The sequence below is a fragment of the Sorex araneus genome, chromosome 5 (genome assembly GCF_027595985.1).
Source record: "Sorex araneus isolate mSorAra2 chromosome 5, mSorAra2.pri, whole genome shotgun sequence".
Taxonomy (NCBI): domain Eukaryota; kingdom Metazoa; phylum Chordata; class Mammalia; order Eulipotyphla; family Soricidae; genus Sorex; species Sorex araneus.
In genome coordinates, this window is record NC_073306.1 from 130149500 (window position 1) to 130166937 (window position 17438).

A 17438-nucleotide genomic window follows, 5' to 3' on the forward strand; every position below is an offset into this window, starting at 1 on the left:
TGCCCTGCACCTCAGCGTCACTAAGCAATCGCCCCACAGGTGTAGAGATAGAGATGCTCAGAGAGGGCAAGCAACACCCCCCAGGTCACACAGGACGGAGCAGAAGACACACGAGCTTCCAGCGCAGGGGAGTGGCCCTCTGCTCTGTCCATCAGTGTCCAGCCTTTCCGCTCTGGGTGCCGGCAGGCAGGTCTGGGCGTGGGGGGCGGGAAGGAGGGCCCCGGGGGCATCTGCGCTGGAGCCGGACATGAAGGTAACGGACCCTCTGGGCCTCGTGGTCCGGGAAGAAGGACGCGGCGATGGCGTGGCGCAGGCGGCCGGCGTAGGTTTCCAGAAGGACGGCGGAGCCGGCCAGGAGCTGCAGGGCACCCGCGGCCAGGTGGGCGGCCCTGTGGGGCGGCTGAGGGGCCAGCAGCGGGCAGGCCGGGGAGGTGAAGCGAAGCTCCCACTCCAGAGACCGCTGGGTGGATGCGAAGGGGCTCTCGGCGGGAGGCTGGTTGAAGAGGAAGGGGATGAAGCGCAGGACGGTGTAGGTGGCCTTGGCATGGAGAGAGAGAGGCCGTGTTAGCAGGCAGGCTCGGCTGAGCTGCTTCTCGCCCGCCCAGCAGGGCTGCCCCGCCTCGACTTTCCCCACCTGCATCTGTGAAATGGGTGTAGAGGTGACCTTTGTCTTCCTGGGTCCCAGGAGCATCCAGGGAGACACAGAGTCTGAATCTGGCTCTTTGTTATGGCTCACTGGGAACAGAAGTTTTCTGGGAAAACGCACCAGTGCTTCAGAGGATTTTCTCTTTCCGAGCTCTTCATTAGCACGTGGCGTGTTCTTCCCCGACAAACCCTCAGAGGCTAAGCCTGGCTCGGGCCCCATTTAAAGAGGGGCGGGGGACGGGGGGGGGGGCTGAGCCCAGAAGGTGACTCAGGGCCGATCCCAGCTGAGGGCAGAGGGGGTCCCCTACTCTGTTCTCTGCAGAGACCACACAGTTCCTCGGGGCTCTGGGAATTCCGTGTCTGAAGGAGCCGGAGGAAAGAGGGTAACCATCCCGCCTAACTGGTGCTCCTTGCCTCCAAGGCCCAATTTTTCTAACAGGGTGTTTGTGGAGGATGCTTCGTTTGAAAATGTTTATTTTAAAATAAAACGTTTAACTGTAACAACACAAAGTGCTTTTTTTTTCCCTTTTTGGGTCATACCTGGCAACGCACAGGGGTTACTCCTGGCTCTGCACCCAGGAATTACCCCTGGCAGTACTCGGGGGACCATATGGGATGCTGGGAATCGAACCCGGGTCGGCCACGTGCAAGGCAAACGCCCTACATGCTGTGCTATTGCTCCGGCCCCACAAAGTGCTTCTTTTGTTAAAAGAAACACATTTGAATTAGGAAAAAATCCCTCCAACTTGAGACCCTTCACACTACAGTACCACAGTATGTGTCTTGGGACTCGGCCATCACTAATTTTCCCCCTTGTCTTTGGGGTCACCCCCAGTTGCGTTCGGGGCTGCGCCTTTCTCCGTGGGTCCAAGCAGGGGGAGCGGCCTCCAGGCCTCCGTGTTCCCTCTCGGGAGTTGGCTGAAGGGGAGTCTGGGGGCTGAACTCGGCTCTCACTGGTGGCAGCCTCTGCCCTACTCCTGTCTCAGGGGCTCCCGAGTGGGGCTCAGAAGGCCGAGGGGACCTGCTAGGATCTCTCAGCTGACCACTATGGTCCTGGGGCTGGACTGGCCCTGCATCCCTGGGGGTGCCCAGGTCACCCCTCCCCACCAGTGCTGCTGGTCTCTGCACCCCGCACTGCTCTGGGTCCCCAGGCTGGTGAGGCCCCGGGAACCCAGGATGCTGAGACTCAAACCCGGGGTGGGTGCGTGCCGGGCACGTGCCCTCACCACTCTCTCCCACCTCTCTCCACTCTCATGCGTGTTGTGTGTGTGTGTGTGCGTGTGTGTTTGTGTGTCTGGGGGGGCCACACCTGGCTGTGCTCAGGGCTCCTGCTGGGGCTGGGGGACCCTCTGGGGTGCCAGGGCTGCCAGGCAGGTGCCGTCCCCACTGTCCCATCTCTCTGGTCCTCTGTGAGCGTCTCTTGCGGGGAGGAGAGCCCAGGAAGCACCCAGCACCCAGCACCCCCCAGCACCATGTCCCTCCTTCCGCTCTGGCCTTGGCGGCTTGGCTGACTTTGGGCAAGACCTCTCTGGCTTCCCATCGCCTCAGTGTCCTCCCTGGTAAACGGCGGTGACAGCCAGCCCCGTCAGAGGTGACGCTCAGCTCAGAGACTCACTTGCTCCGGGACTGGCACCTTTGCCATCAGCCTGTGACTTAGCAGTGGCCTGACCCGGAACTGCATCAGCCCCCTGGACGTGCCCTGACAGGAGAGTCCGAGAGGGTCAGCTGGGACACGTGCACCCTGGGAGGACTGTGGAGCATCTGGGGGGCTCTGGAAGTCGTGGGGAGCAGGAGGGGGGCGGCCACAGCCACCGAGCACTTGGGAGGACACTTCAGGAGCCTTCACAGAACGTGGGAGGCAAAAGGGAACAAACCACACGGCCTCATAAGGCAGCCATTGTGCCGAACTGTAAAGCCATAGGAGATGAAGGGCTGGAGGAGCAGGGTCGGCCTCACCTTGCACATGGCCCGCCCCGCTGCAACCCCCCCCCCCGTCCCGAAGAGGGTCCCCAAGAACTGTCAGGAGCCATCCCTGAGCACAGACCAGGAGTGAGCCCTGAGCACAGAGCCAGGAGTAATCCCTGAGCAGAGTCAGGAGTGAGCCCTGAGCACAAAGTCAGGAGTGAGTCCTGAGCACAGAGCCAGGAGTAATCCCTGAGCACAGTCAGGAGTGAGCCCTGAGCACAAAGTCAGGAGTGAGCCCTGAGCACAGAGCCAGGAGTGAGCCCTGAGCACAGAGCCGGGAGAAAGCCCTGAGCACAGAGCCGGGAGAAAGCCCTGAGCACTGCTAGGTATGGCCCAACTCCGAGCCCACCTCCCCCAAAAGACCCCCACACCATAAGAGGGCCTGGTGTCAGGGCTCTATGGAGAATAATCTGATTCGCAAGCCCCGATGTCATGGACTTGAGGGGATGAACTCAGCCAAGGGACATTTGGGACACAACCCAGCACATTTCTTCACTGGCGCGGACAGTCAGAAACGCACAAACGCACGTGAGAGCAGTTTTCTGAGGCTCGGGCTGCACTGTGGGAAAGAATTCATAAAACAGTAGGTCAGTCACCTACAAGCCCCTGCAATTAATTTCTAGTCTGGTCTATTGGAGCTGTTTTTAAAAGCCGGATGTGATCCCCGAAATGAATAAATTTCATGCAAAGGGAAAACCACGTTGCTAGTGTGTATATAGAAGTGATCGATTCACATTGATTATCATTATTTTCTTTAGCCCAGGGCCTGACACTTTGGCTCTAGGCAGACAGTGGATTTCTGTGTCAGAGCACACCACCCGAAATAAAAAATGTTTGTGGTTGAAGAAAAGATGGGAAGTTGGAGAGTTAGTACATGTCCACGGGGCAGGACGCTTGCCTGGCACGTGGCCATCCAAGGTTTGATCCCTGGCATTACTCTTGCCCCCCGGATCCCTGCCACGAGTGGTTCCTGAGGTGTGGCCAAGAAACAACAAAAAAAAAGATTGAAAGCCTTAGGTCTCGATCTGCTAGTAAGTGTATCCATTGGTACCCGTGGAAACGTACCTATTGTTATTCGAACAATAGACAACCTATTTTACAGTTACTCAGAATCGTCTTTGTCGCAGAGTCCTAGACAATATATTTTACTTTATTTTTGGCATTTTGGGTGACTCCTGCACTCCGGAACCACTCAGGGGACCATATGGGATGACAGGGATCGAACCTGGGTCGGTCGTGTGCAAGGCGCCACCCTCCCTGCTGTCCTATTGCTCCAGCCCGGACAAGATGGTTTAAATGACTTGAGAAGTCCAATAAAAGTGAATTTACAAAAGCAGGAGTTGGCCCATGGGTGTCCCTGGCGGATCTCTGTTTTGCTCGTTTTTCCCTCTCTGGCTCTGGGCCACTCCTGGCAGTGTCCAGGGGCTCTTCCTGGCCCTGAGCTCGAGTGAGGCCTGCTGGCTGCTCGCAGGCCAGTGCTCAAGCCCTCCCCTACCTCCTACCCCTGAGTCCTGACTCAGACCCATGTTTCTCACCCGCTCTCTGACCAACCTCATTCCCCTCCTATGGACCCCCACCCTGTCCTACTGCTTGCCCCCGAGTCTCATGCTGTGGCCCCCTCATTGATGCAATTTTCACCTATGCCCCCCTTGGAACATCCTGGGACCCCTCTCAGCCCCGGTTGGGAAGTGGGAATCCAATTTCTAGGCCCTACTGTCAGAGTCTCGGGCTGGAGCGATAGCACAGCGGTTGGGCTTTCGCCTTTCCCGCAGCTGACCCGAGTTCGATTCCTCGGCCCCTCTCGGAGAGCCCGGCAAGCTGCCGAGAGTATCACGCCCGCACGGCAGAGCCTGGCAAGCTCCCTGTGCGTATTGGTATTGGATATGCCAAAAACAGTAACAATAAGTCTTTCAATGAGAGACGTTACTGGTGCCCACTCGAACAAATCCATGAACAATGGGATGACCGTCAGATTCTTATAAACCTGGGTTGTCAAAAAGCCAGTGTTGGCTCACCATCTCCTGCGTGGCACAGCCCGCCCTGAGCCCATTTAGAGAGAATCACATTTGCGGGTTCTTGGGGAGCCTGTGGGGGAAGGGAGGAAGATGAAGGTGGGGCTTGGGGCCAGGGGAGAAAAGGGTCATCAGGGTGCCCTTAAGGCAACAGATCCTGGCCCCTTGGGGCCATCAGGCATGGGAGGGGCTGAGGCAAGGGCTGAGACCGAGGACCTTGAATTTCAGCTTCAGGTTGAAACACTTTTTTTTTTTTTTTTTTGCTTTTTGGGTCACACCCGGCGATGCTCAGGGCTTCCTCCTGTCTCTGCACTCAGGAATTACTCCTAGAGGTGCTCGGGGGACCCTATGGGATGCTGGGAATCGAACCCAGGTCGGCCACATGCAAGGCCAACGCCCTCCCCGCTGTGCTATCGCTCCAGCCCCCGAGCTTGAAGCTTTCACAGACCCCCCAACCCTCCCGCTGCGGCGGCACTTACGTTGTACTGGACTGTGAGTGTGATGGGCACCACGGGCAGCTCCCGAGCCCAGCCCACGGCTGCCTGCGCCAGGAGGAAGGCCACGTGGTCTGTGGCGGCGGTCAGGGCCGTGGCCAGGAGGAAAGGGGTGAGCGTGGCCAGCTTGGGCAGACAGCTCAGCAGCTCTTGGGGGGACAGCCGCGGCCGGGCGGCCCAGACCAGCCACGGAGGCGGGGGGGCCACCAAGTGTGTGTCCCCCGCCTGCTGCAGCCGCTGGACCAGCTGCCCAGTGCCGTAGATATTATCGAAGCGCAGGTCCGTGAGGTAGCGATGCAGGTACTGAGCTGAGTCCACCAGGAGGCCCAGCACAAACAGCCCCCCGACCAGCCTCTGGACCCCCAGCGCCGCGCCCCGGGCCAGGGACTCCAGGTCAGAGAAGTCGGCCAGGACCTGCTGAGTGACCCCCAGCATGTGAGTGCGAAAGGCAGCGGCGTCGCCCTGGGGCTGGACGCTCACGGCGCGGTGGCCGCTGGGGTGCAGAGCCCGGGCGGCTGCGTGGAGCTGGTGGGTGGTGTTGAGGAGGTTCTCCATGGAGCCTTCGGTGACGCACCTCAGCACGCGGCCCACGGCGCCCAGGTTGGCCAGGACGCGGGGCACGGCGGCGGTGGCCAGCGTGGCGCTGCTGCAGGACAGCAGCAGGCGGCGGCCCTGCTTGGTGCCCAGGGCGGGGACGCTGAGCGCGAACAGGCAGCGGGCCGGGGCCACCAGGCCCAGCAGCAGGAAGAGCAGGAGGGCGCAGACGGTGGCCGCGGCGGCCGAGGGTCCCGGTGGACAGAGCAGAGAGGACACCAGCCACTGGTGGGCCAGGCTCGCAGCCGCCACCGCTAGGCAGCTGCACAGGAGGAGCTGGGTCAGCAGCTGGCCGCAGCTGGCCGGAACGGGCTGGGAGAAGGTGAGCCAGGCGGCCTGCAGTGGGACTAGCGCCTTGCAGAGCCCAGAAGGCCAGAACCGGCACCTGCGCGCAAGGAAACGGGAGGAAGCGCATCAGCGGCTGGAGGACCACGTCCTCCCCGCCTTATAAGCCTGTCACCGGTGACAGGCTCCGCCCCTCCAGCCGCAGGGGCGGGCGCTCTTCCAGCAGGGCCAATCAGTAACCCGCCCCAAGTCCACCTGCCCCAAACAGAACCAATCAGAGCCTTCCCTAGGATTCTTCCCCTTGGAGCTGGTGAGGTAAGAATCCTAGTTTCCCCCAGACTGCTGCTCCTTGCATTAAGGATGGGTATTGAGGACTGTGTGTGTCCCTAAAGCCCATCTTGTGGAGCCTTGAGCCCCAGGGAGCGAAAGTATCGTTGGGAAAGCACACAGGGAGAGAGAGGGAGGGAGGAAGGGGGGGGAGAGAGAGAGAGGGAGAAGAGAGAGGAGACCCCATTCCACTTGAATTCATAGTTCGCTTGGCTGAATTTTGACCCTGGGTCTTCCTTTATGAACCTCAGCATCTCCTTTGTCATTTGAAGGGGGAGGAAGATGAGTGTAATGGACCAGTGGACTGCTGAGACATTTCTTTACTCTCGTGATCTTATATTTATTCTGTAGCACTGTAGCACTATCGGTAGCACTGTCATCCCATTACTCATCAATTTGCTCAAGCAGGCACCAGTAACGTCTCCATTGTTACTGTTTTTGGCATATGAATATGCCACGGGTAGCTTGCCAGGCTCTGCCGTGCGGGCGGGATACTCTTGGTAGCTTGCCAGGCTCTCTGAGAGGGATGGAGGAATAGAACCCAGGTCAGCCGCATGCAAGGCAAACACCCTACCCGCTGTGCTATCGCTCCAGTCCGTTCAAACAACAAATATTTATTAAGCCACTTCTAAGTTGGTGACTCTGCAAGGGCTCAAGCAGACGAGAGTCCCTACGTGCACGATCACGCTAAGAGGGACAGCAGAGGAATGGTCAGAGCGGCTGGGCCCTGGCTCTGTCTTATTGGAAGGGCTGTAGGTGCAGAGAAAGTGGGGGGTTGAGGATGACCAGGAGGCCGAGTGCCAGGACAGAGAAAGCAACGAGGGATGGTTCCCTCAGCCGGGGCAGCTGAGCCTGCAGCCAACCTTGGTGCGGAGGGGAGATCAGGAATCCACTTCAGGTCTCTTGGATCCGATATTCCCCTTTAGCCAGAGCTATGGAGGGAGAGAAACGCAGACATGCACCCAGAAGAGAGAGGAAGCTGGGAGCCATTGGTGGGTAGGTGGGACGGAGGCCTCCCGTGGGCAGGATGTGATGCTGTTAGCTGCGTGCTCAGGGGAGGCCAGAGACCCAAAGACAAAAACTCAAACTTTGGTCACAAACGGGAAGGAACCAGGGCTGGAGTGATAGCACAGCGGGTAGGGCGTTTGCCTTGCACGCGGCCGACCTGGGTTCGAATCCCAGCATCCCATAGGGTCCCCTGAGCACTGCCAGGAGTAATTCCTGAGTGCATGAGCCAGGAGTGACCCCTGTGCATTGCCAGGTGTGACCCAAAAAGCAAAAAAAAAAAAAAACGGGGAGGAACCAGCAAGAAAGCCTGAGAGGCCAGACAGCGCGATGTTGGCAAAACCACATGAATAGAATATCCCAGGAACGGAGAGATCGAGTGTGTCAGGGATCCCTGAGGGTTCAGGACAGGAGAGAAAAGGGATCAGACCGCATGGAAATCACTGGCGACCTAGACGAGGCAGCTTGGGTGAAGGCATAGGAGAGAGAGGGAACAAGGAACATGGGGGAGGGGGCGGGGGGGGAGTGCGGACCACCTCATCGGGTCAATTGTGCAGTGGAGGAATCAAACAACAGCAAAAAATGGGCACATGGGATCAAGAAGGGCATCGAAGGTAGAGAGACAAGCCAGATTGCCAGTGGGACACCCAGTGGGTCGTGTGGACCAGGAGAAAGTTTGCCGTGCGGATAACGTCCTTTAAGAGATGGCAGGGCAAACGGGGACAGATGGTGAGAGACACGGGCAAGGCACGGGGATTTGTGCATTGGTGTCACCAGATCTGTGCAACGGTGAGGGCGTGTCTTCACCATAACGCCTCCGCTGGAGACTCCTGCACTCACCATTGTGTGACCTTGGTTTAGTTTCCCAATCGCCCTCAGCTTCCTTGTTCGCATCGGTGAAACCGAGCAACAACATGAGCTTCTCACAAGGCCGTTTTGCGTCTGGCACACAGAATGCCAGCTGGTAGCTAGCATTAGCACCTCCACCCCCCCAAGGCAGAGATGTGGCCTCTCTGACACCTAACCCCCAAGGGCCTCCGCGGGGCACGGAGCAGGGGCTCCAGGAGCATTCCTCGTGCCACTGCTTCTGTTGGTGGCTTAGATCGCGTCTATATCAGCACTGATGGTGCTGGAAGATGCAGAAAATGCTGGGAGGCGTTTTTCAGAAGGAAGGAGGAAACAGGGGACAGCTCTCCGGGAGCACAAGAGAGGGAGTAAAAGGAAGCGCAGGCGGCTCCCTCCGGGCTAGATCCTGCGTTACTTTCAGCGAGTCCCAGCGCTGCGGCTGGAGGATGGGGGGGAAGAGAAAGCGGTGCGAAAGGCGATCACTTCGCTGGTACCGGGGAAGCCCCGACTTGGTCCACATCCTCCGCCCTCGGGCTTGAGAGGGGAGCGCATGCGCACTTCTCGACCCAGTTATCACGCCTCCTGGCCACCCCGATGGCGGCATGAGGTTGCCCTGACCCAAGCTGGGCCAATGGATGGGTGCCTTCAGGGAGGCTTTGCTTAGAAACTTGGAAAGGAACTCCGTCATCCACAGCGCTCAGATGGCAGGAGGGACGTCTGGATGTTTGGGGACCACCAGGTCCAGGTGACAACCCAGGGGGATGGTCAAGAGGCTGCACTAGGGCCAGAGCAATCGTGCGGCCGCTAAGGAGTTTGCTTTGCGCGTGCCCCACCCAGATGTGGTCCCTGACACCCCATATAGGCTCCCGCACCCAGCCAGGAGTGACCCCTGAGCACAGGGCCGGGAGTCAGTCCGTGTGGCCCCAAAACAAATACACCGGAAGAAGCTGAGCTAGAGAACCCCCACAGCGTCAGGGCGACCCCTGGATTGAGACAAATCTAAAAGAATATTTTTGCTCATCCCAGCCGTGGCCTGATCAATACCTCTCCCTGGGGCAGGGAGAGATGAACATTTGTCACAGCCGAGTCCTGGTGAATAAGAACCTTTGTCACAGGATTTCTGGGACCATCCGGCTTAGGCACAGAAAGTGCTTCCGCCCGTGTGGCCCAGAGGGAAGCCCTGTAAAATCACGTCGCCGGCCACGAGGGTGTTGGTGATGGCACTCGGAGCCCTGCCAGCCTCTGGGTCGGCAGGGATGAGGCCCCCGTCCACGCGAGTCTAACTGGGGACGGGATCAGCTCATTCCCTGAAAAAGGAATTCTCACTCCTGATCACCGTAAAAAGGACTCTCGTCACCACGTGTCTGGGCCTGAACTGGGAAGGGTTCAGGAGAGAGTAGTTAAGTGTTACCTGGAGAGCTGGGAGGTCTTCCTGTAAGAAGTGACATTAGAACTGGGTCTGAGAGGATAAATGTCAGTGCTGAGGGGTAGAAGGCGTATGGGCACCCCTACCAGAAGGAAGAGGGTACGCAAAGGTTCTGAGCTCTGATGGGTGCCCTCAGGAAGAGGGGAGACTGCAGAAGAGGGGGTGCTGTCAAGCTGGAACTAAGTTCTCCACTGAGGAGTGCCAGGGCTGCATCTCATTTGCAAATGCCGGTGTGCTTTGTTTTGGTCCCTCTGTGTGTGTGTGCGTGCCTGCATGTATGTGTGACTCTGTGTGTGTATATGTGTGTGACTCTGCTGTGTGACCTATGTGTGTATGTGTGTGACTGTGCGTCTCTGTGACTGTGTGTGTCTCTCTGGTGTGTGACTGTGTGAGTGTCTCTGTGTGTGACTGTGTCTCTGTGTGTGTATATGTGTGTGACTATGTGTGATTGTGTGTGACTGTGCGACTGTGTGTCTCTCTGTTGTGACTATGTGTGTGTGACCATATATCTCTGTGTGTATATGTGTGTGACTGTGTGTATGTCTCTGTGTGTGACCGTGTGTCTGTGTGTATGTGTGTGACTGTGTGTGTCTCTCTGGTGTGTGACTGTGTGAGTGTCCCTGTGTGTGACAGTCTCTGTGTGTGTGTATGAGTCTGTGTGTGCCTCTGTGTGTGACTGTGTGAGTGTGTGTGTATTGGCCACCTCCATTCAGAAATAAAGAGACTCTGCATTGAAGTTCACGCCTCTAGACATTGTTGAGATCAAAGTGTCAGGTGAAGTTTCCACCTTCTCAGCTGGTCGGGAGGCCAAATGCCCAGTGGCCTGCGCTCCTCTGAGCAGTGTCCAGGCTGCCTGTGACCCGGATGCTCCCACAGCGAGTCCTCGACCCTTAAAGGGGCACGTGGGGTGAAACCCCCTCCCCGCTATGGTCTCCATGCTGGGACCCTGGAGGCTGCCAAGATACAGGCACGAGCACTGCTGAGGGAGCTAACGCTGGGGGTGTGAGCACTGCTGAAGGAGTCAGCACTGGGGGAGTGAGCTCTGCTGAGGCAGCCTGAGCTAAGAGAATGAGCACTGCTGAGGGAGTCAGTACTAGAGGAGTGAGCACTGCTGAGGAAGCCAGCGCTGGCGTGTGAGCACTGCTGAGGGAGTCAGCAGGGGCAGGGGGCAGGGCAGGGTCTGAGCAAGAGTCAGGGGCCCTGCTGTCAGCAGCGCATTGTCAGAGCCCCTTCCCTCCCCTCACTCCCCTGTCCCTGTCGCTCAGGCCCCTGTTCCCTCCCTCTCAGGTGGGAAACTGAGGCTCCCAGAGGCGAGGCTGCTGCCCGGCTCAAGCCCCCGGGGCACCCACCCTCAGGCTCGGCTATCGCCCTTCCTGCCCGGCCCTTGCTGGCCCGAGACCCCCCCAGAGTCAGTTTCCCCGACCTACCTGCTCCTGCCCAGGTGCTCAGCGGGGCCCGGGGTCACTGTCATGCTGCTGGGAGGGTCCGTGGCCGCGCGGCAGGTGAAGGGGAAGTGAGCGGGCCCGGCCCGGGGACTGCCCAGTCATCTCCGCTCCTGCCCTTGAGCGGTGTCCTCCCTGGGGGCCGGCCGATGCCTCATCCCTTCTGCTCTGTGTGGGTGGAGGTGTGGGAGGGCAGGAAGGCTGGGCTCGCCCCACTGCACAGAGGCGGACACTGAGGCCCAGAGGGGTCACAGTCCTGCTGGCCGTCCCCTCTCTGAAGTCAGGCGCCCCGTGGGGAGGCCACCCCGTGGGGCCGGGCGCCCACCGAGACCCCCAGCTCTCTCTAGGGAAGCGCTGCCGTCCCGGGTGGGGGGCGGGGTGTGGGGGTCCCCCTCCCCACTCCGTCTCTCTCCTGCTTCAGCTCAAGGACTTCAGACCCGGGCGGGCACTGTCCCTGCCTCCGAGTGGGCCTTGGGCGCCGACCTCGTCTCTCTCTGTCTCTTTGTCCCCCTTAAGAGCCAGGAGAGCTGGACAGAGCCCAGCCGGCCTCCGAGCACCAGTCCTGGCCGCCCCAGACAAACCCAAGGGCCGTGAAATAACGGCCCTGCCCGAGCCCTGGCTCCCACTCACACCGGGCTCTTGCACTGACTCCAGCCAACCTTCCTTCCCACCAGGCGTTGCCATGGCCCCCGGGAGGAAGCCCCTTAGTCCTTTAACCCAGAGGCGTCCCTAGCAAGGGGGAAATTCCGGGGAAATCCACAGGCAGCTGTGATAATGCCAAACGGCCCCGTTCAATCTGCTCTGTGCCCTGCTGGCCCTGCACGGAGAGTTCCAGTCTCCTCTTGAAGAGGAAAAATCACCTGGTGCCTGATCACTGCCACTAGGACCTCCTCCTCCAGGAAGTCCCCCTGGCACTCCCGTGCCAAGGACCCGGGAAGGGAGTCCCCATGAGGCAGTGTCCCAGGGCCCCTGTTGCTTCCCACCTGTGGTTATTGCCTGGGCTTCCTGTGCGGGCCTGAGGGACGGGACCCTCTGCCCAGAGAGAAGCGACATCCTCGTCACCACACAGTTGAGTGAGACTTCCGTGGTCTCGGCGTGTCCCCAGCACCTCCCCTCCAGGAGGGGGCACGGGGAGCAGGGCGGGGACCGAGCTGCCGCATCTGGAGCCAGAGCCACCTTCTCGGGCCTCTGCAGACCTGGGGAGGGGGGTGGGGAATGGGGGTCTCCGCTTCGAGCAGCTGAGGGGAGAGGCCGGGGCAGGGAAGGGGGGCGCATGTCCCTGGTGCATTTCCAAAGGCGCCAGCCAATTCTTTTTGTTTTTGTTTGGGGGCCACACCCGGCGATGCTCAGGGCTCACTCTGGCTGTGCAATCAGGGCTCCCTCCTGTGTGTGCTCGGGGGACCATACAGGGTACCGGAATCGAACATGAGTCGGCCGCGGGCCAGGTAAGTGCCCTCCCCGCTGTACTAAGGCTCTGGCCCAACCAGCAGCTTCTTCTCTGTGTGCGAGTGGAGGGGGGGGTCCCCCAGGAGGTGCTCAGGAGGCCTGGGGGGTCCCTCCTGGTGATTCTTGGCCAATGAGAAAGGCTGCAGGGCCAATTCCCACCCTCACAGGAGTTGGGTGATGACCGGCTGTCCCTCTGACTGAGGGCCTGGAATACCAGCCTGGCCATTGACTGTGCTGTGTGCCGTTGGGCCAGGTTCTGTCCATCTCTGATCCTGAGTGAAGATAAGACTAGCGCCTCCTGCACGGAGCTGCTGAATGACTGGGCAGACCAAGGACAGAGAGTAACTGGGGGACATAACACAGGCACATGTGCTCACCTGGCCGCGAGCCCCCAGGGCTTAGCCCTAGGGAACTCCAGCAACAGCAGGGAGAACCCAGTGCCTGGGCAGGCTGTGCTCGGGGAAGCAGGATGCTGATTGGTTCCTGAGCACATTGGGCAGGCTCTGCGTGGGAAAACAAGCTGCTGATTGGTTCCTGAGCAGGGTCTGTGCAGGGAAGCAGGTTGCTGATTGGTTCCTGAGCATTTCGGGCAGGCTTTGCACGGGGAAGCAGGCTACTGATTGGCTCCTGAGTACATCGGGCAGGCTCTGAGCGGGGGAGCAGGCTACTGATTGGCTCCTGAGCACGTGGGGCAGACTTTGCAAGGGGAAGCAGGCTGCTGATTGGTTCCTGAGCATTTTGGGCAGGCTTTGCTCGGGGAAGCAGGCTGCTGATTGGCTCCTGAGCACATGGGGCAGACTTTGCAAGGGGAAGCAGGCTGCTGATTGGTTCCTGAGCATTTTGGGCAGGCTTTGCTGGGGGGGGGGGGAAGAAGGTTGCTGATTGGTTCCTGAGCAGGGTCATGCCCGAAGGCTCTGAGTGTAGGATTTGGGAGACTGAGCATGGAGAGGGTTGGCCTTTCTGGACACAGGAGCAGGTGGGCAGCCCCTTCCGCCTGGACAAGGCTGGCCGGCCTCCGGGCCCAGCTGGTGTGGAAGGGCCCCGTGAGTCAGCAGACAGAGGCCGGGTATAGCTCATGGGAATTTCTGCAGGACTCAGAGCCACAAGACAGGACAGGAAGGGGAAGTGGCGAGCGTGCAGGGCAGTGGGCGGGGGGCGTGGCGGGTGACGTGGACAGGGCACACCCATTACACGCAGGGCCGCCGGGCAGAGCTCGGGGACGGAACCGTGTCACCTCTCAAGCTTTCTTTTCTAGGGGCCACATCCAACATCGAAATGAAGATCAGATATGCAGCCTAGGGCAGAGACACGGTCAGGCCCCTCCCTTGCAGGCAGTCCACCTGGGTTTAGCCCCCCGCACTGCACTTGGCCTGTCCAGCCCAGCCAGGGTCACTCCTGAGCACAGCGCCAGGAGCCCCGCTGGGTCTGACTCGCTGTGGGTGGGTGGGGAAGGTTTGTTTACTTTGTCTCCTGGGCGGCGCCCCCTTGTGGGGTCAGTTTTCCTTCTGGGTGTTTCTGGAGGCACCAGATTGGGCAAACCACCCGGGGGCCCTCACAGCTCTTTCCAGCCTACAGACGTTGATGTTTTTCCAGTGGTTCTTGAACTCAGAAGAACCGGGACCAATGTGGTTGTGCTGGGCCGGCCCAGGGGAGCACCTCCAGGGAGAAGGAGAGATGGGGAGCCCCGGAGGGGGGGATTGGCCCAAGCAGGTGACCCTCTCTGAGCCCCCGGACCCCCACCAGGACCCTGACCTCTGCTCACTGCGCCCCTGTGGGTTACGAAGAAACCGGCAGCCAAAGGGGGCACCTGCCTATAGGGGTGCAGCCCACTGCACCCCGCCCGGGAGGGCTTTGAGCTCATCCCCGTCCCCCCCGTCCCCCACTCGGGTCGCCCCCTTAACCCCTGCACTTCTGCCTGACCTAGGCAGAGGCTGCGGCTGCCTCAGGGAGGAAGACTCCTTTATGGAAATGAGCGAGGCCTTCGAGATACCGGCTAAATAATTGGATTACTTTATTTGCATAGGCTCAGATCATACGGCAATCAATCATCGCAAACTGACTTATTGATTTATTTCCAGATAATTTCATGCGCCTTGTTTTCTCGGAGCAAGCAAAAAGGTGGAGAAGATTTGTTCTGTGCCGGCTGAGGGGGCCGGCGGGCTGGGGTGGGCGCTGGGACAACTCGGTTAGGGATTTGTAAGTCATGGCGTCTTCATAAAAAAATACTATTTGTCTGAAAGACTAAAAATAGGTGTGTGCTGTCTGCTGCCCCCGCGTGTGGCTGTGTCCTCGCAGCCCACATCCCCCATGACTACACTCACTGCCCACACCCGGGATGGTCCCGCTCGGGGCCTCCAGCCCCTCGGTACCCTCCCAACGACGTGGCATCAATGTCCTCCTGCGTCTCCTCCTCAGGGCCCGGCTGGATGCTTTGTGCTGGAACCCGGGCCCGGGAGCGGCAGGCCCGTGGGAAGGCGGGGAAGGTCCTGAGTCACTGCCAGGCCGCTCAGCGGGGGACCCTGGGGACTGCTTTTCAGGCTTGTCAGCAGAACACGAAGCGAGGGGTCCCCGCTCTCTTTACTATCAATCACTGTCTTCTCTGCAGTTACTTCTTTATCGCTTCAGTGGAGGGTGAGTGCTCCCAAGTGGTGCTCAGAGGCCCAGGGGGCCTCTCTCAGGGATTATAAAGCTGCTGGCTGTTTAGGCCGGCCTCCCTCCTCTCCCTTCCCTCCTCCCTTCCTTCCTTTCTTCCTTTCTCCCTTCCTTCTTCCTTTCTTCCCTCCTTTCTTCCTTTCCTCCTTCCTTCCATCCTTTCTTCCTTCCTTCCCTCCCTCCTTCCCTCCTCCCTCCCTTTCTCCCTTCCTTCTCTTCTCCCTTCTTTCCTTCCCTCCTCCCCTTCCTTCCTTCCTTCCTTCCTTCCTTCCTTCCTTCCTTCCTTCCTTCCTTCCTTCCTTCCTTCCTTCCTTCCTTCCTTCCTTCCCTCCCTCCCTTCTTACTTCCCTCCTCCCTCCCTCCATCCTTTCCTTCCCTCCCTCCATCCTTTCCTTCCCTTCCTTCCTTTTCTTTCTTCCTTCCTTCCCTCCCTTCTTACTTCCCTCCTCCCTCCCTCCATCCTTTTCCTTCCTTCCTTCCTTCCTTCCTTCCTTCCTTCCTTCCTTCCTTCCTTCCTTCCTTCCTTCCTTCCTTCCTTCCTTCCTTCCTTCCTTCCTTCCTTCCTTCCTTCCTTCCTTCCTTCCCTCCTCCCCCCAACACCTGGACTTACTCCTGGCCCTGCGCTCAGGCAGGGGTGACTCGGCTCACTCCTGGCGGGGCTCAGGGCACCATGTTGGGTGCCGGGGGTTGAACCCAGGTCAGCCGAGTGCAAGGCGAGCGCCCTCCCCGTTGTGCTGTGGCCCCTGGACACCCCTTTGCAAATGGCACCCTCACCCTCTGCCCTTCGCCGGGTTGCTGGCAGGTGGGCTCAGCGCTGCCCCCTGCTGGACGTGGCCGCCGTTCTTCCCCAGGAGGAGGTGAGTCCAGTCTCCCGGCTCCCCCCCCCCCCCCCCCACACGCTGCTTTGTGGCGGGCCGATGTCCGCGGGCCCCAATTCTGGGCACTGAGACGCCTTCTAGTGTCGATCCTCCCTTCCTCCACGGCCACAGTCACTTCGAGTCGGAGTTAGACCCCTGGAGAGTCGGCCCCAGCCCAGCCCAGCTCCAGCCCCAGCAGGGGGAGGGCGGCCGCCCGCAGAGCCCCGTGGGAAGGCGGCTGTGCACCCCCCCTGCTCCCCCGTCTCCGAGGCCTGGGCGGGGGGTGGCCTTGCCCCCACGAGGAGCGGCAGGACGAGCTGGAGTTGCCTCGTCCTTCCTGGTTCCAGGGACTCCGCGGCCCTCACAGGCCTAAGTCCCTGCGGCTGTCAGAGACTTGCCATCTCCCCTCCCCACCTCACAGGGCCCAGCACGGGGCTCTGGGCAGCGGCTGAAGGGGGCTCCGACTCAGCCTGCACATGGGCCAACCGCCCGCCCGCGCCCGCACCCGCGCCCAGGCTCTCCCGGGAAGCAGGTCCCGCGGGGCAGGCCCGGCGCATGCGCCGTGAGGCTAGAGGCAAGGCCGCGGGGGTGGGGACGCTCCAGGTGCCAGAGCCTCTGCACAGACCCAGCAGCTTTCTTTCCCGTCTGTGCCCGGGACACAGAGCCTGGCAAGCTCCCTGTGGCGCACTCGATATGCCAGACACAGTAGCAGCGATGGTCCTCATCCCCCTGATCCCGAAAGAGCCCCCCATGCGCCATCAGGCCACACTGGCACGAGACAGCGATGAATGGAGACGTTACTGGTGCCCGCTCGAGCAAACCGATGAACAACGGGATGACAGTGATACAATGTGATACAGTGTCCGGGACAGAGAAGGCGTGGGGCTCTGCAGGACAGCGTGCACTTTGCATGCGTGAGGCCCTGAGTCCCACTCCCAGCAGCACAAACACGTACACACACACACACACACATATACACATACACAAAGTATACACATACACACATGAAAACACATGTACACACACGTACACACATATACATGCACACATGCACATGTACACATGCATATACACACATGCACACAGATACATATATACATGTACACGCGTGCACACATATACACATACATACACGAATACATGCACATCCACACATGCGCATCCACACATGAACATATATACATACACATGCACACACATGCACATATGCACACGTACACACCTACATGCACACATGTACACAAATGTATGCACACATGTACACAGGTACACAAACGAATATACACACATACATGTATGCGCACACACACACTTTGGTTCCATGACTCCCACTAACACTCACATCAACACGCAGCAGCACCAATGCCTCCGGGACTCACATCGGGGACACTCAGGGGGAGGCTGTGACGGTGAACAGAGACCCGAATGCAAGGAGGGAACGG

At 59.6% G+C, this 17438-nt stretch overlaps 1 protein-coding gene across 1 annotated transcript; it reads right to left on the bottom strand.

Moving 5' to 3' along the window:
- Window positions 1–151: 151 nt before the first annotated feature.
- Window positions 152–16553, bottom strand: OCSTAMP (osteoclast stimulatory transmembrane protein). Its single transcript, XM_055139953.1, has 3 exons — window positions 16411–16553; window positions 5102–6095; window positions 152–538 (listed from the first exon to the last, which is right to left on the bottom strand). Exons 1-3 carry the CDS (start codon window positions 16551–16553, stop codon window positions 152–154), a joined length of 1524 nt encoding a protein of 507 aa, XP_054995928.1.
- Between the last annotated feature and the right edge of the window lie 885 nt (window positions 16554–17438).